A 22,223-nucleotide genomic window follows, 5' to 3' on the forward strand; every position below is an offset into this window, starting at 1 on the left:
GTTAGGTCTGGCAGCCTGTTTCTCTGACACCAGAAGAACAGGTAGTTAGGTCTGGCAGCCTATTTCTCTGGTACCAGAAGAACAGGTAGTTAGGTCTGGCAGCCTGTTTCTCTGGTACCAGAAGAACAGGTAGTTAGGTCTGGCAGCCTGTTTCTCTGGTACCAGAAGAACAGGTAGTTAGGTCTGGCAGCCTGTTGCTATGACACCAGAAGAACAGGTAGTTAGGTCTGGCAGCCTGTTGCTATGACACCAGAAGAACAGGTAGTTAGGTCTGGCAGCCTGTTGCTAGGACACCAGAAGAACAGGTAGTTAGGTCTGGCAGCCTATTTCTCTGGTACCAGAAGAACAGGTAGTTAGGTCTGGCAGCCTGTTTCTCTGGTACCAGAAGAACAGGTAGTTAGGTCTGGCAGCCTGTTTCTCTGGTACCAGAAGAACAGGTAGTTAGGTCTGGCAGCCTGTTGCTATGACACCAGAAGAACAGGTAGTTAGGTCTGGCAGCCTGTTGCTAGGACACCAGAAGAACGGGTAGTTAGGTCTGGTAGCCTGTTGCTAGGACACCAGAAGAACAGGTAGTTAGGTCTGGCAGCTTGTTTCTCTGACACCACAAGAACAGGTAGTTAGGTCTGGCAGCCTGTTGCTAGGATACCAGGAGAACAGGTAGTTAGGTCTGGCAGCCTGTTGATAGGACACCAAAAGAACAGGTAGTTAGGTCTGGCAGCCTGTTGCTATGACACCAGAAGAACAGGTAGTTAGGTCTGGCAGCTTGTTGCTAGGACACCAGAAGAACGGGTAGTTAGGTTTGGCAGCTTGTTTCTCTGGTACCAGAACAACAGGTAGTTAGGTATGGCAGCCTGTTGCTAGGACACCAGAAGAACGGGTAGTTAGGTCTGGCAGCCTGTTGCTATGACACCAGAAGAACAGGTAGTTAGGTCTGGCAGCTTGTTGCTAGGACACCAGAAGAACGGGTAGTTAGGTTTGGCAGCTTGTTTCTCTGGTACCAGAACAACAGGTAGTTAGGTATGGCAGCCTGTTGCTAGGACACCAGAAGAACGGGTAGTTAGGTCTGGCAGCCTGTTGCTAGGATACCAGGAGAACAGGTAGTTAGGTCTGGCAGCCTGTTGATAGGACACCAAAAGAACAGGTAGTTAGGTCTGGCAGCCTGTTGCTATGACACCAGAAGAACAGGTAGTTAGGTCTGGCAGCTTGTTGCTAGGACACCAGAAGAACGGGTAGTTAGGTTTGGCAGCTTGTTTCTCTGGTACCAGAACAACAGGTAGTTAGGTATGGCAGCCTGTTGCTAGGACACCAGAAGAACGGGTAGTTAGGTCTGGCAGCTTGTTTCTCTGACACCAGAAGAACAGGTAGTTAGGTCTGGCAGCCTGTTGCTAGGACACAAGAAGAACAGGTAGTTAGGTCTGGCAGCCTGTTGCTAGGACACCAGAGGAACAGGTAGTTAGGTATGGCAGCCTGTTGCTAGGACACCAGAAGAACAGGTAGTTAGGTCTGGCAGCCTGTTGCTAGGACACCAGAAGAACAGCTAGTTAGGTCTGGCAGCCTGTTTCTAGGACACCAGAAGAACAGGTAGTTAGGTCTGGCAGCCTGTTGCTAGGACACCAGAAGAACAGGTAGTTAGGTCTGGCAGCTTGTTTCTCTGACACCAGAAGAACAGGTAGTTAGGTCTGGCAGCCTGTTGCTAGGACACCAGAAGAACAGGTAGTTAGGTCTGGCAGCCTGTTGCTAGGGCACCAGAAGAACAGGTAGTTAGGTCTGGCAGCCTGTTGCTAGGACACCAGAAGAACAGGCAGTTAGGTCTGGCAGCCTGTTGCTAGGACACCAGAAGAACAGGTAGTTAGGTCTGGCAGCCTGTTGCTAGGACACCAGAAGAACAGGTAGTTAGGTCTGGCAGCCTGTTGCTAGGACACCAGAAGAACAGGTAGTTAGGTCTGGCAGCCTGTTGCTAGGACACCAGAAGAACAGGTAGTTAGGTCTGGCAGCCTGTTGCTAGGACACCAGAAGAACAGGTAGTTAGGTCTGGCAGCCTGTTGCTAGGACAACAGAAGAACAGGTAGTTAGGTCTGGCAGCCTGTTGCTAGGACACCAGAAGAACAGGTAGTTAGGTCTGGCAGCCTGTTGCTAGGACACCAGAAGAACAGGCAGTGAGTTCTGAAGTCCATGGGGTTTCAGTACAGAGGGGGCAGAAGCACATGGGACTGTCTGCCTTGTCCTTAACTACAGCTTGTTGTGAGCTTTTAGGGTTTATCACCAAGACATCCAACACCGTGGAAGTCAGCTTGACCTGGTCATCTGTCCAGCACAGCCCACAGCCCACTTCTAGGGTTTTGTATTGCACAGCCCACAGGTGGTTTCTAGGGTTTATCACCAAGACATCCAACACTGTGGAAGTCAGCTTGACCTGGTCATCTGTCCAGCACAGCCCACAGCCCACTTCTAGGGTTTTGTATTGCACAGCCCACAGGTGGTTTCTAGGGTTTTGTATTGCACAGCCCACAGGTGGTTTCTAGGGTTTTGCATTGCACAGCCCACAGGTGGTTTCTAGGGTTTTGTATTGTACAGCCCACAGGTGGTTTCTAGGGTTTTGTATTGCACAGCCCACAGGTGGTTTCTAGGGTTTTGTATTGTACAGCCCACAGGTGGTTTCTAGGGTTTTGTATTGCACAGCCCACAGGTGGTTTCTAGGGTTTTGTATTGCACAGCCCACAGGTGGTTTCTAGGGTTTTGTACTGCACAGCCCACAGGTGGTTTCTAGGGTTTTGTATTGCACAGCCCACAGGTGGTTTCTAGGGTTTTGTATTGCACAGCCCACAGGTGGTTTCTAGGGTTTTGTATTGCATCCCATGAACAGTACAGTCAACAAGGTCTCTCACCCTGACTAACCCAGCCTCATGACACCAGTCCAGTCTCTGAGTACAGTCTGTTCTCCTGTCTGTTCTATAGGGATGTAACCCACTAGCCCTGACAGGAGGGTCCTCTGATACTAATGTCCTCTGATACTAATGTCCTCTGATACTAATGTCCTCTGATACTAATGTCCTCTGTTCTCCTGTCTGTTCTATAGGGATGTAACCCACTAGCCCTGACAGAAGGGTCCTCTGATACTAATGTCCTCTGTTCTCCTGTCTGTTCTGTAGGGATGTAACCCACTAGCCCTGACAGGAGGGTCCTCTGATACTAATGTCCTCTGTTCTCCTGTCTGTTCTATAGGGATGTAACCCACTAGCCCTGACAGGAGGGTCCTCTGATACTAATGTCCTCTGTCCTCCTGTCTGTTCTATAGGGATGTAACCCACTAGCCCTGACAGGCCGCTCCAAGCTGCAGAATGAGAGAGCCAGTCTCAACCAACAGATCATCAGACAGATGAGGATGAGAGCTGGGGCAGAGAACTTACTAAGGATACGTCCTCTGTTCTCCTGTCTGTTCTGTACACTAGCCCTGACAGGAGGGTCCTCTGATACGTCACTCCTGTCTGTTCTGCAGGCAGGCAGGCAGGCAGGCAGGCAGGCAGGCAGGCAGGCAGGCAGGCAGGCAGGCAGGCAGGCAGGCAGGCAGGAGGGTCAGGCAGGCAGGCAGGCAGGCAGGCAGGCAGGCAGGCCTCTGAGGCAGGCAGGCAGGCAGGCAGGCAGGCAGGCAGGCAGGCAGGCAGGCAGGCAGGCAGGCAGGCAGGCAGGCAGGCAGGCAGGCAGGCAGGCAGGCAGGCAGGCAGGCAGGCAGGCAGGCAGGCAGGCAGGCAGGCAGGCAGGCAGGCAGGCAGGCAGGCAGGCAGGCAGGCAGGCAGGCAGGCAGGCAGGCAGGCAGGCAGGCAGGCAGGCAGGCAGGCAGGCAGGCAGGCAGGCAGGCAGGCAGGCAGGCAGGCAGGCAGGCAGGCAGGCAGGCAGGCAGGCAGGCAGGCAGGCAGGCAGGCAGGCAGGCAGGCAGGCAGGCAGGCAGGCAGGCAGGCAGGCAGGCAGGCAGGCAGGCAGGCAGGCAGGCAGGCAGGCAGGCAGGCAGGCAGGCAGGCAGGCAGGCAGGCAGGCAGGCAGGCAGGCAGGCAGGCAGGCAGGCAGGCAGGCAGGCAGGCAGGCAGGCAGGCAGGCAGGCAGGCAGGCAGGCAGGCAGGCAGGCAGGCAGGCAGGCAGGCAGGCAGGCAGGCAGGCAGGCAGGCAGGCAGGCAGGCAGGCAGGCAGGCAGGCAGGCAGGCAGGCAGACAGACAGACAGACAGACAGACAGACAGACAGACAGACAGACAGACAGACAGACAGACAGACAGACAGACAGACAGACAGACAGACAGACAGACAGACAGACAGACAGACGAGGATGAGAGCTGGGGCAGAGAACTTACTAGGGCGGACGGACGGACGGATGGATGAGAGCTGGGGCAGAGAACTTACTAGGGCGGGCGGACGGACGGATGGATGAGAGCTGGGGCAGAGAACTTACTAGGGCGGGCGGACGGACGGACGGATAGCTGTGGCCATCTTGCTAGATATATATATATATGTACAGTCACACACAGACAGTCTCACACACAGTCACACTCACTCTCTCACACACCGTCACACTCACTCTCTCACACACAGTCACACAGTCTCACACACGTACACGAACAGGAAGACACACACTGCAGGCCCTGTATGGTAAGTCAGTGTCCCAGCCTCCATTAGAGAAGAGCCCTGTATGGTAAGGACAGTGTCCCAGCCTCCATTAGAGAAGAGCCCTGTATGGTAAGGACAGTGTCCCAGCCTCCATTAGAGAAGAGGCCTGTATGGTAAGTCAGTGTCCCAGCCTCCATTAGAGAAGAGCCCTGTATGGTAAGTCAGTGTCCCAGCCTCCATTAGAGAAGAGCCCTGTATGGTAAGACAGTGTCCCAGCCTCCATTAGAGAAGAGCCCTGTATGGTAAGGACAGTGTCCCAGCCTCCATTAGAGAAGAGCCCTGTATGGTAAGTCAGTGTCCCAGCCTCCATTAGAGAAGAGCCCTGTATGGTAAGGACGGTGTCCCAGCCTCCATTAGAGAAGAGCCCTGTATGGTAAGGACAGTGTCCCAGCCTCCATTAGAGAAGAGCCCTGTATGGTAAGACAGTGTCCCAGCCTCCATTAGAGAAGAGCCCTGTATGGTAAGGACAGTGTCCCAGCCTCCATTAGAGAAGAGCCCTGTATGGTAAGACAGTGTCCCAGCCTCCATTAGAGAAGAGCCCTGTATGGTAAGGACAGTGTCCCAGCCTCCATTAGAGAAGAGCCCTGTATGGTAAGTCAGTGTCCCAGCCTCCATCCATGCGGACGTCTCTGGATGTTGTGAACTCATCAAGTTATTACAGTAGTAACCTTGGTCCGTTCGGCAGGGCCTGAATATGTAGAGGATAGGGACACGTTGTTGTTGTCGAAGGGTTTCAGTCCTCTCTGTCTCTCAACCGTTGGAAGCTCCTTGAGATCAAACAGTGACTCAAAGACCAAACATTCCTCGTAGCTCAGAGACACCCGGGAGGAATGTTTTCTAGCCGACATTACTTCACACCTCCGAACAGAGTGTCGGCAGTCAGCCAGTCTGTCAGCCAGCCAGTCAGCCTGTCAGCCAGCCAGCCAGCCAGTCAGCCAACCAGCCACATGTATTTTTATATAGCCCTTCTTACATCAGCTGCTATCTCAAAGTGCTGTACAGAAACCCAGCATAAAACCCCAAACAGCAAGCAATGCAGGTGTAGAAGCACGGTGGCTTGGAAATATTTCCAGAGAAATCTCTTTTGTGTTCACACAGCAAAGACCTTGACTTCGTCAGTCACTCAGCCTTGTTTAAATACTCCAAACCTGAAGGTGGCAGTAGTGTTGTTTGGCATCGCACGTCTGTGTTATTAGCTTAGCTTATGGTCTAGATTCCAATGTTATCTAGCTATCTAGCTAGCTATGCTAATGTTGCTACAGTAGTGTTGTTTGGCAACGCATGTCTGTGTTATTAGCTTAGCTTATGGTCTAGATTGCAATGTTATCTAGCTAGTTATGCTAATGTTGCTACAGTAGTGTTGTTTAGCAACGCATGTCTGTGTTATTAGCTTAGCTTATGGTCTAGATTCCAATGTTATCTAGCTAGTTATGCTAATGTTGCTACAGTAGTGTTGTTTAGCAACGCATGTCTGTGTTATTAGCTTAGCTTATGGTCTAGATTCCAATGTTATCTAGCTAGCTATGCTAATGTTGCTACAGTAGTGTTGTTTGGCATCGTATGTCCGTGTTATTAGCTTAGCTTATGGTCTAGATTCCAATGTTATCTAGCTATCTAGCTAGCTATGCTAATGTTGCTACAGTAGTGTTGTTTGGCATCGTATGTCCGTGTTATTAGCTTAGCTTATGGTCTAGATTCCAATGTTATCTAGCTATCTAGCTAGCTATGCTAATGTTGTTATTTAGTAGAAAGGCCTTGTTGATACTAGCAAGATGGCCACAGCTAGATAACTACCTAGCAAGATGGCCACAGCTAGATAACTACCTAGCAAGATGGCCTCAGCTAGATAATTACCTAGCAAGATGGCCTCAGCTAGATAATTACCTAGCAAGATGGCCACAGCTAGATAACTACCTAGCAAGATGGCCACAGCTAGATAACTACCTAGCAAGATGGCCACAGCTAGATCATTACCTAGCAAGATGGCCACAGCTAGATCACTACCTAGCAAGATGGCCACACCTAGATCACTACCTAGCAAGATGGCCACAGCTAGATCACTACCTAGCAAGATGGCCACAGCTAGATCACTACCTAGCAAGATGGCCTCAGCTAGATCACTACCTAGCAAGATGGTCTCGGCTAGATCACTACCTAGCAAGATGGCCTCAGCTAGATCACTACCTAGCAAGATGGCCACAGCTAGATCAGTACCTAGCAAGATGAGGAAGAGACTATTTAATTCACTCTCCATAATCCCAAACTACCAGTGCCAGCCCATAGCCACATGTTTAGCTAGCTAGCTAACGTTACACTGCCTGTTGTCGTCTGACTCCTGGGACTCATCTCAAATGGCACCCTATTCCCTATATAGTGCACTACTTTAGACCAGAGCCCTATGGCACCCTATTCCCTATATAGTGCACTACTTTAGACCAGAGCCCTATGACACCCTATTCCCTATATAGTGCACTACTTTAGACCAGAGTCCTGTGGGATGTAGACTTGAATGTCAATCCTTTCTCCCTTCACCTTTTATAAACCTGGAGACCCACCGTGAACTGGGGACCCACCGTGAACTGGGGACCCACCGTGAACTGGGGACCCACTGTGAACTGGCCTTTAATAAACCTGGAGACCCACCGTGAACTGGCGACCCACCGTGAACTGGCCTTTAATAAACCTGGAGACCCACCGTGAACTGGGGACCCACCGTGAACTGGCCTTTAATAAACCTGGAGACCCACCGTGAACTGGGGACCCACCGTGAACTGGGGACCCACCGTGAACTGGGGACCCACCGTGAACTGGGAACCCACTGTGAACTGGGGACCCACCGTGAACTGGGGACCCACCGTGAACTGGGGACCCACCGTGAACTGGGAACCCACCGTGAACTGGCCTTTAATAAACCTGGAGACCCACCGTGAACTGGGGACCCACCGTGAACTGGGGACCCACCGTGAACTGGGGACCCACCGTGAACTGGCGTTTTATAAACCTGGAGACCCACCGTGAACTGGGGACCCACCGTGAACTGGGGACCCACCGTGAACTGGCGTTTTATAAACCTGGAGACCCACCGTGAACTGGGGACCCACCGTGAACTGGGGACCCACCGTGAACTGGCGTTTTATAAACCTGGAGACCCACCGTGAACTGGGGACCCACCGTGAACTGGCGTTTTATAAACCTGGAGACCCACCGTGAACTGGGGACCCACCGTGAACTGGCGTTTTATAAACCTGGAGACCCACCGTGAACTGGGGACCCACCATGAACTGGGGACCCACCGTGAACTGGCGTTTTATAAACCTGGAGACCCACCTTGACGGTCTTTTTCTCCGGTTCTTGTCTGACTGATTCTGGGCCTGGAGCCCCCTGTCATCTTCATTAGTGGTCCGTATGCCTCAGGTAATAAGATTTGTAATAATAATAATAATAATATATGCCATTTAGCAGACGCTTTTATCCAAAGCGACTTACAGTCATGTGTGCATACATTCTACGTATGGGTGGTCCCGGGGATCGAACCCACTACCCTGGCGTAAACTCCAAGGTTGCCAATAAAGTTATGTATTTGATCTGTGTTGAGGTGAGGCTGTTATTCTGTGTTTTCCCAGAATGCCCCTCTCTGTGTGTGTGTGTACGGTCCAGGTTAGTAAACACAGATAATGATGCCTGGATAATCAGTTGCCCCGGTGACCAGGCCTACTGTTTAGTCTGTTGTCCGTTGCCATGGTGCAAGGCGGACAAAGGCTCCGTGCCACAGTGTGACAAATCTCTGACGTCAACAGCAGCTTTGTTACCCCCCCCCTCCTACTCTCCACCCTACTCTCCCCCCTCCTACTCTCCACCCTACTCTCCCCCTCCTACTCTCCCCCTCCTACTCTCCCCCTCCTACTCTCCCCCTCCTACTCTCCCCCTCCTTCTCTCCTCTCCTCACTGTGTCCTCCTCCTCTCCTCACTGTGTCCTCTCCTCACTGTGTCCTCTCCTCACTGTGTCCTCTCCTCACTGTGTCCTCCTCCTCCTCACTGTGTCCTCCTCCTCCTCCTCACTGTGTCCTCTCCTCACTGTGTCCTCTCCTCACTGTGTCCTCTCCTCACTGTGTCCTCTCCTCACTGTGTCCTCTCCTCACTGTGTCCTCTCCTCACTGTGTCCTCTCCTCACTGTGTCCTCTCCTCACTGTGTCCTCTCCTCACTGTGTCCTCCTCCTCCTCCTCCTCACTGTGTCCTCCTCCTCCTCCTCACTGTGTCCTCCTCCTCCTCCTCACTGTGTCCTCCTCCTCCTCCTCACTGTGTCCTCCTCCTCCTCCTCACTGTGTCCTCCTCCTCTCCTCACTGTGTCCTCTCCTCACTGTGTCCTCTCCTCCTCCTCACTGTGTCCTCTCCTCTCCTCACTGTGTCCTCCTCCTCACCTCACTGTGTCTCCTCCTCACTGTGTCCTCCTCCTCCTCACTGTGTCCTCCTCCTCCTCCTCACTGTGTCCTCCTCACTGTGTCCTCCTCCTCTGCTCCTCCTCTCCCCTCCTCACTGTGTCTCCTCCTCTCCCCTTGTGGTTTGGCTGAGGCCTGTGGCAGCTAGGAGGAGCTGATATGAACAGGCTGTAATATGATTCCAGTAGAGGTCATGATGGCTGCAGCTGGGGTATGGAGCGTTGGGAGTCTGGGCTAGGAGAGGCTTGTCCACAGGAATGCTCTCATACAGCACCATATATCAAATTCAACCTAATTCAAAAAATACGTTCTGGAGTACATGGAGTACACTGTCCAGTATATGGATCAGCCTGACAGTCTTCTGAACAGTCTATAGGCTAGTCCTTACTGAGGTACCTGGATCGGCCTGACAGTCTATAGGCTAGTCCTTACTGAGGTACCTGGATCAGCCTGACAGTCTATAGGCTAGTCCTTACTGAGGTCCCTGGATCAGCCTGACAGTCTATAGGCTGAACAGTCCTTACTGAGGTACCTGGATCAGCCTGACAGTCTATAGGCTAGTCCTTACTGAGGTACCTGGATCAGCCTGACAGTCTATAGGCTAGTCCTTACTGAGGTACCTGGATCAGCCTGACAGTCTATAGGCTAGTCCTTACTGAGGTACCTGGATCAGCCTGACAGTCTATAGGCTAGTCCTTACTGAGGTACCTGGATCAGCCTGACAGTCTATAGGCTAGTCCTTACTGAGGTACCTGGATCAGCCTGACAGTCTACAGGCTAGTCCTTACTGAGGTACCTGGATCAGCCTGACAGTCTTCTGAACAGTCTATAGGCTAGTCCTTACTGAGGTACCTGGATCAGCCTGACATTCTATAGGCTAGTCCTTACTGAGGTACCTGGATCAGCCTGACAGTCTATAGGCTAGTCCTTACTGAGGTACCTGGATCAGCCTGACAGTCTATAGGCTAGTCCTTACTGAGGTACCTGGATCAGCCTGACAGTCTATAGGCTAGTCCTTACTGAGGTACCTGGATCAGCCTGACAGTCTACAGGCTAGTCCTTACTGAGGTACCTGGATCAGCCTGACAGTCTTCTGAACAGTCTATAGGCTCTACAGGCTAGTCCTTACTGAGGTACCTGGATCAGCCTGACAGTCTATAGGCTAGTCCTTACTGAGGTACCTGGATCAGCCTGACAGTCTACAGGCTAGTCCTTACTGAGGTACCTGGATCAGCCTGACAGTCTATAGGCTAGTCCTTACTGAGGTACCTGGATCAGCCTGACAGTCTATAGGCTAGTCCTTACTGAGGTACCTGGATCAGCCTGACAGTCTGACAGTCTATAGGCTAGTCCTTACTGAGGTCCCTGGATCAGCCTGACAGTCTATAGGCTAGTCCTTACTGAGGTCCCTGGATCAGCCTGACAGTCTATAGGCTAGTCCTTACTGAGGTACCTGGATCAGCCTGACAGTCTATAGGCTAGTCCTTACTGAGGTACCTGGATCAGCCTGACAGTCTACAGGCTAGTCCTTACTGAGGTACCTGGATCAGCCTGACAGTCTTCTGAACAGTCTATAGGCTAGTCCTTACTGAGGTACCTGGATCAGCCTGACAGTCTTCTGAACAGTCTATAGGCTAGTCCTTACTGAGGTACCTGGATCAGCCTGACAGTCTATAGGCTAGTCCTTACTGAGGTACCTGGATCAGCCTGACAGTCTACAGGCTAGTCCTTACTGAGGTACCTGGATCAGCCTGACAGTCTTCTGAACAGTCTATAGGCTAGTCCTTACTGAGGTACCTGGATCAGCCTGACAGTCTTCTGAACAGTCTATAGGCTAGTCCTTACTGAGGTACCTGGATCAGCCTGACAGTCTACAGGCTAGTCCTTACTGAGGTACCTTGGATCAGCCTGACAGTATATAGGCTGGTCCTTACTGAGGTACCTTGGATCAGCCTGACAGTCTATAGGCTAGTCCTTACTGAGGTACCTGGATCAGCCTGACAGTCTTCTGAACAGTCTATAGGCTAGTCCTTACTGAGGTACCTGGATCAGCCTGACGGTCTATAGGCTAGTCCTTACTGAGGTACCGGGATCAGCCTGACAGTCTTCTGAACAGTCTATAGGCTGGTCCTTACTGAGGTACCTTGGATCAGCCTGACAGTCTACAGGCTAGTCCTTACTGAGGTACCTGGATCAGCCTGACAGTCTACAGGCTAGTCCTTACTGAGGTACCTGGATCAGCCTGACAGCCTTCTGAACAGTCTATAGGCTAGTCCTTACTGAGGTACCTGGATCAGCCTGACAGTCTGCTGAACAGTCTATAGGCTAGTCCTTACTGAGGTACCTGGATCAGCCTGACAGTCTTCTGAACAGTCTATAGGCTAGTCCTTACTGAGGTACCTTGGATCAGCCTGACAGTCTATAGGCTAGTCCTTACTGAGGTCCCTGGATCAGCTTGACAGTCTGCTGAACAGTCTATAGGCTAGTCCTTACTGAGGTACCTGGATCAGCCTGACAGTCTATAGGCTAGTCCTTACTGAGGTACCTGGATCAGCCTGACAGTCTATAGGCTAGTCCTTACTGAGGTACCTGGATCAGCCTGACAGTCTACAGGCTAGTCCTTACTGAGGTACCTGGATCAGCCTGACAGTCTTCTGAACAGTCTATAGGCTAGTCCTTACTGAGGTACCTGGATCAGCCTGACAGTCTGCTGAACAGTCCATAGGCTAGTCCTTACTGAGGTACCTGGATCAGCCTGACAGTCTTCTGAACAGTCTATAGGCTGGTCCTTACTGAGGTACCTTGGATCAGCCTGACAGTCTACAGGCTAGTCCTTACTGAGGTACCTGGATCAGCCTGACAGTCTACAGGCTAGTCCTTACTGAGGTACCTGGATCAGCCTGACAGTCTTCTGAACAGTCTATAGGCTAGTCCTTACTGAGGTACCTTGGATCAGCCTGACAGTCTATAGGCTAGTCCTTACTGAGGTCCCTGGATCAGCTTGACAGTCTGCTGAACAGTCTATAGGCTAGTCCTTACTGAGGTACCTGGATCAGCCTGACAGTCTATAGGCTAGTCCTTACTGAGGTACCTGGATCAGCCTGACAGTCTATAGGCTAGTCCTTACTGAGGTCCCTGGATCAGCCTGACAGTCTATAGGCTAGTCCTTACTGAGGTCCCTGGATCAGCCTGACAGTCTATAGGCTAGTCCTTACTGAGGTACCTGGATCAGCCTGACAGTCTTCTGAACAGTCTATAGGCTAGTCCTTACTGAGGTACCTGGATCAGCCTGACAGTCTTCTGAACAGTCTATAGGCTAGTCCTTACTGAGGTACCTTGGATCAGCCTGACAGTCTATAGGCTAGTCCTTACTGAGGTACCTGGATCAGCCTGACAGTCTATAGGCTAGTCCTTACTGAGGTACCTGGATCAGCCTGACAGTCTACAGGCTAGTCCTTACTGAGGTACCTGGATCAGCCTGACAGTCTTCTGAACAGTCTATAGGCTAGTCCTTACTGAGGTACCTGGATCAGCCTGACAGTCTTCTGAACAGTCTATAGGCTAGTCCTTACTGAGGTACCTGGATCAGCCTGACAGTCTACAGGCTAGTCCTTACTGAGGTACCTTGGATCAGCCTGACAGTATATAGGCTGGTCCTTACTGAGGTACCTTGGATCAGCCTGACAGTCTATAGGCTAGTCCTTACTGAGGTACCTGGATCAGCCTGACAGTCTTCTGAACAGTCTATAGGCTAGTCCTTACTGAGGTACCTGGATCAGCCTGACGGTCTATAGGCTAGTCCTTACTGAGGTACCGGGATCAGCCTGACAGTCTTCTGAACAGTCTATAGGCTAGTCCTTACTGAGGTACCTGGATCAGCCTGACGGTCTATAGGCTAGTCCTTACTGAGGTACCTTGGATCAGCCTGACAGTCTATAGGCTAGTCCTTACTGAGGTACCTTGGATCAGCCTGACAGTCTATAGGCTAGTCCTTACTGAGGTACCTGGATCAGCCTGACAGTCTGCTGAACAGTCCATAGGCTAGTCCTTACTGAGGTACCTGGATCAGCCTGACAGTCTGCTGAACAGTTTATAGGCTAGTCCTTACTGAGGTACCTTGGATCAGCCTGACAGTCTATAGGCTAGTCCTTACTGAGGTACCTGGATCAGCCTGACAGTCTATAGGCTAGTCCTTACTGAGGTACCTGGATCAGCCTGACAGTCTACAGGCTAGTCCTTACTGAGGTACCTGGATCAGCCTGACAGTCTTCTGAACAGTCTATAGGCTAGTCCTTACTGAGGTACCTGGATCAGCCTGACAGTCTTCTGAACAGTCTATAGGCTAGTCCTTACTGAGGTACCTGGATCAGCCTGACAGTCTACAGGCTAGTCCTTACTGAGGTACCTTGGATCAGCCTGACAGTATATAGGCTGGTCCTTACTGAGGTACCTTGGATCAGCCTGACAGTCTATAGGCTAGTCCTTACTGAGGTACCTGGATCAGCCTGACAGTCTTCTGAACAGTCTATAGGCTAGTCCTTACTGAGGTACCTGGATCAGCCTGACGGTCTATAGGCTAGTCCTTACTGAGGTACCGGGATCAGCCTGACAGTCTTCTGAACAGTCTATAGGCTAGTCCTTACTGAGGTACCTGGATCAGCCTGACGGTCTATAGGCTAGTCCTTACTGAGGTACCTTGGATCAGCCTGACAGTCTATAGGCTAGTCCTTACTGAGGTACCTTGGATCAGCCTGACAGTCTGCTGAACAGTCCATAGGCTAGTCCTTACTGAGGTACCTGGATCAGCCTGACAGTCTGCTGAACAGTTTATAGGCTGGTCCTGACTGAGGCACCTTGGATCAGCCTGACAGTCTACAGGCTAGTCCTTACTGAGGTACCTTGGATCAGCCTGACAGTCTATAGGCTAGTCCTTACTGAGGTACCTGGATCAGCCTGACAGTCTATAGGCTAGTCCTTACTGAGGTACCTGGATCAGCCTGATAGTCTATAGGCTAGTCCTTACTGACCTCCCAGTATTTGGTAGGTATCTAGTGGTGGGGGGGGGTTGGTAGGTATCTAGTGGGGGGGATTGGTAGGTATCTAGTAGTGGTGGGGGATTGGTAGGTATCTAGTGGTGGGGGGTTGGTAGGTATCTAATGGTGGGGGGGGGGGGTTGGTAGGTATCTAATGGTGGGGGGGTTGGTAGGTATCTAGTGGTGGGGGGGGTTGGTAGGTATCTAGTGGTGAGGGGGACTGGTAGGTATCTAGTGGTGGGGGGATTGGTAGGTATCTAGTGGTGAGGGGGACTGGTAGGTATCTAATGGTGGGGGATTGGTAGGTATCTAATGGTGGGGGGATTGGTAGGTATCTAGTGGTGGGGGGATTGGTAGGTATTTAGTGGTGGGGGGATTGGTAGGTGGTGGGGTGATTGGTAGGTATCTAGTGGTGGGGTGAATTGGTAGGTGGTGGGGGGATTGGTAGGTATCTAGTGGTGGGGGGTTTGGTAGGTATCTAGTGGTGGGGGGGATTGGTAGGTATCTAGTGGTGGGGGGGATTGGTAGGTATCTAGTGGTGGGGGGGGATTGGTAGGTATCTAGTGGTGGGGGGGGGATTGGTAGGTATCTAGTGGTGGGGGGGGGTTTGGTAGGTATCTAGTGGTGGGGGGATTGGTAGGTATCTAGTGGTGGGGGGGTTGGTAGGTATCTAGTGGTGGGGGGGTTGGTAGGTATCTAGTGGTGGTGGGGGGGTTGGTAGATATCTAGTGGTGGTGGGGGGGATTGGTAGGTATCTAGTGGTGGTGGGGGGGATTGGTAGGTATCTGACCTGGGATACCAAGATGAACCCTGACCTGGGGACTAGTCTCTCTCTCTCTGTCTGAACCCTGACCTGGGGACCAGTCTCTCTCTCTCTGTCTGAACCCTGACCTGGGGACCAGTCTCTCTCTCTCTGTCTGAACCCTGACCTGGGGACCAGTCTCTCTCTCTCTGTCTGAACCCTGACCTGGGGACCAGTCTCTCTCTCTCTGTCTGAACCCTGACCTGGGGACCAGTCTCTCTCTCTGTCTGAACCCTGACCTGGGGACCAGTCTCTCTCTCTGTCTGAATCCTGACCTGATCTAAGGTACTGAGATGACATGAGGCTGTACTGGAGCAGCCTGTCAGCTTCAGAGAACCCTGCATTCCTCTCAGTATTTACAGGCTAACTACTAGCCCTCCTTGGCCCAGTCCACAGTTGGTAAGGACTTGGGGCCAGGAGATTAACTCAGCGGTGTGTGTGTGTTCGTCTGCCAACACTACAGCTGGTAGAACCAATGAGTAGGTGCAGAGAGACCTCCCCTATACCCTCACCTGGTAGGTGCAGAGAGACCTCCCCTATACCCTCACCTGGTAGGTGCAGAGAGACCTCCCATATACCCTCACCTGGCCCCTCTCTCTCTCTGTCCTCCCCTATACCCTCACCTGGTAGGTGCAGAGAGACCTCCCCTATACCCTCACCTGGTAGGTGCAGAGAGACCTCCCCTATACCCTCACCTGGTAGGTGCAGAGAGACCTCCCTATACCCTCACCTGGTAGGTGCAGAGAGACCTCCCTATACCCTCACCTGGTAGGTGCAGAGAGACCTCCCTATACCCTCACCTGGTAGGTGCAGAGAGACCTCCCTATACCCTCACCTGGTAGGTGCAGAGAGACCTCCCCTATACCTTCACCTGGTAGGTGCAGAGAGACCTCCCCTGGTAGGTGCAGAGAGACCTCTCCTATACCTTCACCTGGTAGGTGCAGAGAGACCCCCCCTATACCTTCACCTGGTAGGTGCAGAGAGAACTCTCCTATACCCTCACCTGGTAGGTGCAGAGAGACCTCCCCTATACCCTCACCTGGTAGGTGCAGAGAGACCTCCCCTATACCCTCACCTGATAGGTGCAGAGAGACCTCCCCTATACCCTCCCCTGGTAGGTGCAGAGAGACCTCCCCTATACTCTCCCCTGGTAGGTGCAGAGAGACCTCCCCTATACCCTCACCTGGTAGGTGCAGAGAGACCTCCCCTGGTAGGTGCAGAGAGACCTCCCCTATACCCTCCCCTGGTAGGTGCAGAGAGACCTCCCCTATACCCTCCCCTGGTAGGTGCAGAGAGACCTCCCCTATACCCTCCCCTGGTAGGTGCAGAGAGACCTCCCCTATACCCTCACCTGGTAGGTGCAGAGAGACCTCCCTCCCTCCCTGGTAGGTGCAGAGAGACCTCCCCTGGTAGGTGCAGAGAGACCTCCCCTATACCCTCCCCTGGTAGGTGCAGAGAGACCTCCCCTATACCCTCACCTGGTAGGTGCAGAGAGACCTCCCCTGGTAGGTGCAGAGAGGCCTCCCCTATACCCTCCCCTGGTAGATGTAGAGAGACCTCCCCTATACCCTCCCCTGGTAGGTGCAGAGAGACCTCTCCTATACCCTCCCCTGGTAGGTGCAGAGAGACCTCCCCTGGTAGGTGCAGAGAGACCTCCCCTGGTAGGTGCAGAGAGACCTCCCCTGGTAGGTGCAGAGAGACCTCCCCTGGTAGGTGCAGAGACCTCCCTGGTAGGTGCAGAGAGACCTCCCTGGTAGGTGCAGAGAGACCTCCCTGGTAGGTGCAGAGAGACCTCCCTGGTAGGTGCAGAGAGACCTCCCCTGGTAGGTGCAGAGAGACCTCCCCTGGTAGGTGCAGAGAGACCTCCCCTGGTAGGTGCAGAGAGACCTCCCTGGTAGGTGCAGAGAGACCTCCCCTGGTAGGTGCAGAGAGACCTCCCTGGTAGGTGCAGAGAGACCTCCCCTGGTAGGTGCAGAGAGACCTCCCTGGTAGGTGCAGAGAGACCTCCCCTGGTAGGTGCAGAGAGACCTCCCTGGTAGGTGCAGAGAGACCTCCCTGGTAGGTGCAGAGACCTCCCTGGTAGGTGCAGAGAGACCTCCCCTGGTAGGTGCAGAGAGACCTCCCCTGGTAGGTGCAGAGAGACCTCCCCTGGTAGGTGCAGAGAGACCTCCCCTGGTAGGTGCAGAGAGACCTCCCCTGGTAGGTGCAGAGAGACCTCCCCTGGTAGGTGCAGAGAGACCTCCCCTGGTAGGTGCAGAGGTAGGTGCACCTCCCCTGGTAGGTGCAGAGAGACCTCCCAGAGAGACCTCCCTGGTAGGTGCAGGTGCAGGTGCAGAGAGACCTCCCCTGGTAGGTGCAGAGAGACCTCCCTGGTAGGTGCAGAGAGACCTCCCTGGTAGGTGCAGAGAGACCTCCCCTGGTAGGTGCAGAGAGACCTCCCTGGTAGGTGCAGAGAGACCTCCCTGGTAGGTGCAGAGAGACCTCCCCTGGTAGGTGCAGAGAGACCTCCCCCCTGGTAGGTGCAGAGAGACCTCCCTGGTAGGTGCAGAGAGACCTCCCCTGGTAGGTGCAGAGAGACCTCCCCTGGTAGGTGCAGAGAGACCTCCCCTGGTAGGTGCAGAGAGACCTCCCCTGGTAGGTGCAGAGAGACCTCCCTGGTAGGTGCAGAGAGACCTCCCTGGTAGGTGCAGAGAGACCTCCCTGGTAGGTGCAGAGAGACCTCCCTGGTAGGTGCAGAGAGACCTCCCTGGTAGGTGCAGAGAGACCTCCCCTGGTAGGTGCAGAGAGACCTCCCCTGGTAGGTGCAGAGAGACCTCCCCTGGTAGGTGCAGAGAGACCTCCCTGGTAGGTGCAGAGAGACCTCCCCTGGTAGGTGCAGAGAGACCTCCTCCAGAGAGACCTCCCCTGGTAGGTGCAGAGAGGTAGGTGCAGAGAGACTCCCCTGGTAGGTGGTAGAGAGACCTCCCCTGGTAGGTGCAGAGAGACCTCCCCTGGTAGGTGCAGAGAGACTCCCTGGTAGGTGCAGAGAGACCTCCCCTGGTAGGTGCAGAGAGACCTCCCTGGTAGGTGCAGAGAGACCTCCCTGGTAGGTGCAGAGAGACCTCCCTGGTAGGTGCAGAGAGACCGTGTATTGAAGTTTCAGGTACTTGTATGGTTTCTTGGGTGGTTAAGATGCATTATTCCAACATGTGTGCCTAAGGATTTAGGTGGTTCTCTGCAGATCAGGTGGTAGAGCATGGTGCTTGTAATACCAGGAGAGTGGGTTTGATTCCAGGGACCACCCATATGTAAAAAAGAAAATGGATGCACGCATTATTACGTTGGATAAAAGTGTCTGCTAAATGGCGTAAATGATTATATTATATTTATTTTGTAGGGGACTTTGAACTTTCAAAACAATAAGCAGGTGTGAAGAGATTATGTTCCACCTGTGTTTTCTACCTGGCTGGAATGTAAACAGCATTCCTGACTCCTGGGGAGTGGCAGGGAGAGGGAGGCAGGTGGAATACAAAGGTGACTCCTCTGTCCTCCCCTATACCCTCAACTGGCCTCTCCCTCTCTCTCTGTCCTCCCCTATACCCTCACCTGGCCTCTCCCTCTCTCTCTGTCCTCCCCTATACCCTCACCTGGCCTCTCTCTCTCTCTCTTATACCCTCACCTGGCCTCTCCCTCTCTCTCTGTCCTCCCCTATACCCTCACCTGGTCTCTCCCTCTCTCTCTGTCCTCCCCTATACCCTCACCTGGCCTCTCCCTCTGTCCTCCCCTATACCCTCACCTGGCCTCTCTCTCTCTCTGTCCTCCCCTATACCCTCACCTGGCCTCTCTCTCTCTCTCTCTGTCCTCCCCTATACCCTCACCTGGCCTCTCTCTCTCTCTCTCTGTCCTCCCCTATACCCTCACCTGGCCTCTCTCTCTCTCTCTCTCTCTGTCCTCCCCTATACCCTCACCTGGCCTCTCTCTCTCTCTGTCCTCCCCTATACCCTCACCTGGCCTCTCTCTCTCTCTGTCCTCCCCTATACCCTCACCTGGCCTCTCCCTCTCTCTCTGTCCTCCCCTATGCCCTCACCTTGCCTCTCTTTCCTCCCCTATACCCTCACCTGGCCTCTCTCTCTCTCTCTCTGTCCTCCCCTATACCCTCACCTGGCCTCTCCCTTTCTCTCTGTCCTCCCCTATACCCTCACCTTGCCTCTCTCTGTCCTCCCCTATACCCTCACCTGGCCTCTCCCTCTCTCTCTGTTCTCCCCTATACCCTCACCTTGCCTCTCTCTTTCCTCCCCTATACCCTCACCTGGCCTCTCTCTCTCTCTGTCCTCCCCTATACCCTCACCTGGCCTCTCTCTCTCTCTCTCTGTCCTCCCCTATACCCTCACCTGGCCTCTCCCTCTCTCGCTGTCCTCCCCTATACCCTCACCTTGCCTCTCTCTCTGTCCTCCCCTATACCCTCACCTGGCCTCTCTCTCTCTCTCTCTCCCTCTCTCTCTCTCTGTCCTCCCCTATACCCTCACCTGGCCTCTCCCTCTCTCTGTCCTCCCCTATACCCTCACCTTGCCTCTCTCTGTCCTCCCCCCTATACCCTCACCTTGCCTCTCTCTTTCCTCCCCCTATACCCTCACCTGGCCTCTCTCTCTCTGTCCTCCCCTATACCCTCACCTTGCCTCTCTCTTTCCTCCCCTATACCCTCACCTGGCCTCTCTTTCTTTATTTCTTTTTCTCTCTTTTTCTTCCCCCGTCTGTTGTCAGGTTTCAGTAGTTCTACGTTCCTCCTCTCTCCTAGCAGCAGGTAAAGAAGTGTACCGACCAGGCCGACTGGTTTGTCCAGGTTTATTTATGTGGAGTTACTCCCTGATAATAATCCACTGGTCTCTACTTTCTCTCTACTGTCTCTCTACTGCTCTTATTGTCTCTACTGCTCTTACTGTCTCTCTACTGTTATTACTGTCTCTCTACTGTTATTACTGTCTCTCTACTGTTATTACTGTCTCTCTACTGCTCTTATTGTCTCTCTACTGTTATTACTGTCTCTCTACTGTTATTACTGTCTCTCTACTGCTCTTATTGTCTCTCTACTGCTCTTATTGTCTCTCTACTGCTCTTATTGTCTCTCTACTGTTATTACTGTCTCTCTACTGTTATTACTGTCTCTCTACTGTCTCTCTACTGCTCTTATTGTCTCTCTACTGCTCGTGCTGTCTCTCTACTGCTCGTGCTGTCTCTCTACTGCTCGTGCTGTCTCTCTACTGCTCGTGCTGTCTCTCTACTGCTCGTGCTGTCTCTCTACTGCTCGTGCTGTCTCTCTACTGTCTCTCTACTCTTATTACTGTCTCTCTGTCTCTCTACTCTTATTACTGTCTCTCTACTGTCTCTCTACTGTTATTACTGTCTCTCTACTGTTATTACTGTCTCTCTACTGTTATTACTGTCTTTCTACTGTCTCTCTACTGCTCTTACTGTCTCTCTACTGTTATTACTGTCTTTCTACTGTCTCTCTACTGCTCTTACTGTCTCTCTACTGTCTCTCTACTGTCTCTCTACTGCTCTTACTGTCTCTCTACTGTTATTACTGTCTCTCTACTGTTATTACTGTCTCTCTATTGTCTATCTACTGATCTTACTGTCTCTCTACTGCTCTTACTGTCTCTCTACTGCTCTTACTGTCTCTCTACTGTTATTACTGTCTCTCTACTGTTATTACTGTCTCTCTACTGTTATTACTGTCTCTCTACTGCTCTTACTGTCTCTCTACTGCTCTTACTGTCTCTACTGTTATTACTGTCTCTCTACTGTTATTACTGTCTCTCTACTGCTCTTATTGTCTCTCTACTGTTATTACTGTCTCTCTACTGTTATTACTGTCTCTCTACTGTTATTACTGTCTCTCTACTGTTATTACTGTCTCTCTACTGCTCTTACTGTCTCTCTACTGCTCTTACTGTCTCTCTACTGTTATTACTGTCTCTCTACTGTTATTACTGTCTCTCTACTGTTATTACTGTCTCTCTACTGTTATTACTGTCTCTCTACTGTTCTTACTGTCTCTCTACTGTTATTACTGTCTCTCTACTGTTATTACTGTCTTTCTACTGTCTCTCTACTGCTCTTACTGTCTCTCTACTGTTATTACTGTCTCTCTACTGTTATTACTGTCTCTCTACTGTCTCTCTACTGCTCTTACTGTCTCTCTACTGCTCTTACTGTCTCTCTACTGTTATTACTGTCTCTCTACTGTTATTACTGTCTCTCTACTGTTATTACTGTCTCTCTACTGTTATTACTGTCTCTCTACTGTCTCTCTACTGCTCGTGCTGTCTCTCTACTGCTCGTGCTGTCTCTCTACTGCTCGTGCTGTCTCTCTACTGTCTCTCTACTCTTATTACTGTCTCTCTGTCTCTCTACTCTTATTACTGTCTCTCTACTGTCTCTCTACTGTTATTACTGTCTATCTACTGTCTCTACTCTTATTACTGTCTCTCTACTGTCTCTCTACTCTTATTACTGTCTCTCTGTCTCTCTACTGTCTCTCTACTGTTATTACTGTCTTTCTACTGTCTCTCTACTGTTATTACTGTCTCTCTACTGTTATGACTGTCTCTCTACTGTCTCTCTACTGCTCTTACTGTCTCTCTACTGCTCTTACTGTCTCTCTACTGTTATTACTGTCTCTCTACTATTATTACTGTCTCTCTACTGTTATTACTGTCTCTCTACTGTTATTACTGTCTCTCTACTGTTATTACTGTCTCTCTACTGTTATTACTGTCTCTCTACTGTCTCTCTACTGCTCGTACTGTCTCTCTACTGCTCGTGCTGTCTCTCTACTGATCGTGCTGTCTCTCTACTGATCGTGCTGTCTCTCTACTGCTCGTGCTGTCTCTCTACTGCTCGTGCTGTCTCTCTACTGCTCGTGCTGTCTCTCTACTGCTCGTGCTGTCTCTCTACTGCTCGTGCTGTCTCTCTACTGCTCGTGCTGTCTCTCTACTGCTCGTGCTGTCTCTCTACTGCTCGTGCTGTCTCTCTACTGCTCGTGCTGTCTCTCTACTGCTCGTGCTGTCTCTCTACTGCTATTACTGTCTCTCTACTGTCTCTCTACTGTTATTACTGTCTCTCTACTGCTCGTACTGTCTCTCTGCTGCTCGTTCTCTCTCTCTACTGTCTCTCTACTCTTATTACTGTCTCTCTGTCTCTCTACTGTTATTACTGTCTCTCTGTCTCTCTACTGTTATTACTGTCTCTCTGTCTCTCTACTGCTCGTACTGTCTCTCTACTGCTCGTGCTGTCTCTCTACTGCTTGTACTGTCTC

At 51.9% G+C, this 22,223-nt stretch overlaps 1 protein-coding gene across 1 annotated transcript in view; it reads left to right on the forward strand.

The window, feature by feature from the left end:
* LOC124021160 (rhophilin-2-like) overlaps positions 1-22,223 on the forward strand; it is a 99,300-nt gene that overhangs the window by 22,869 nt on the left and 54,208 nt on the right. Inside the window, exon 2 of the mRNA XM_046336512.1 lies at positions 3,296-3,411. Within this exon, the coding sequence (XP_046192468.1) occupies positions 3,296-3,411 (116 nt within the window). The remainder of the gene's footprint in view (positions 1-3,295; positions 3,412-22,223) is intronic.

The sequence above is a fragment of the Oncorhynchus gorbuscha genome, unplaced genomic scaffold (assembly GCF_021184085.1).
Source record: "Oncorhynchus gorbuscha isolate QuinsamMale2020 ecotype Even-year unplaced genomic scaffold, OgorEven_v1.0 Un_scaffold_1066, whole genome shotgun sequence".
NCBI lineage: Eukaryota > Metazoa > Chordata > Actinopteri > Salmoniformes > Salmonidae > Oncorhynchus > Oncorhynchus gorbuscha.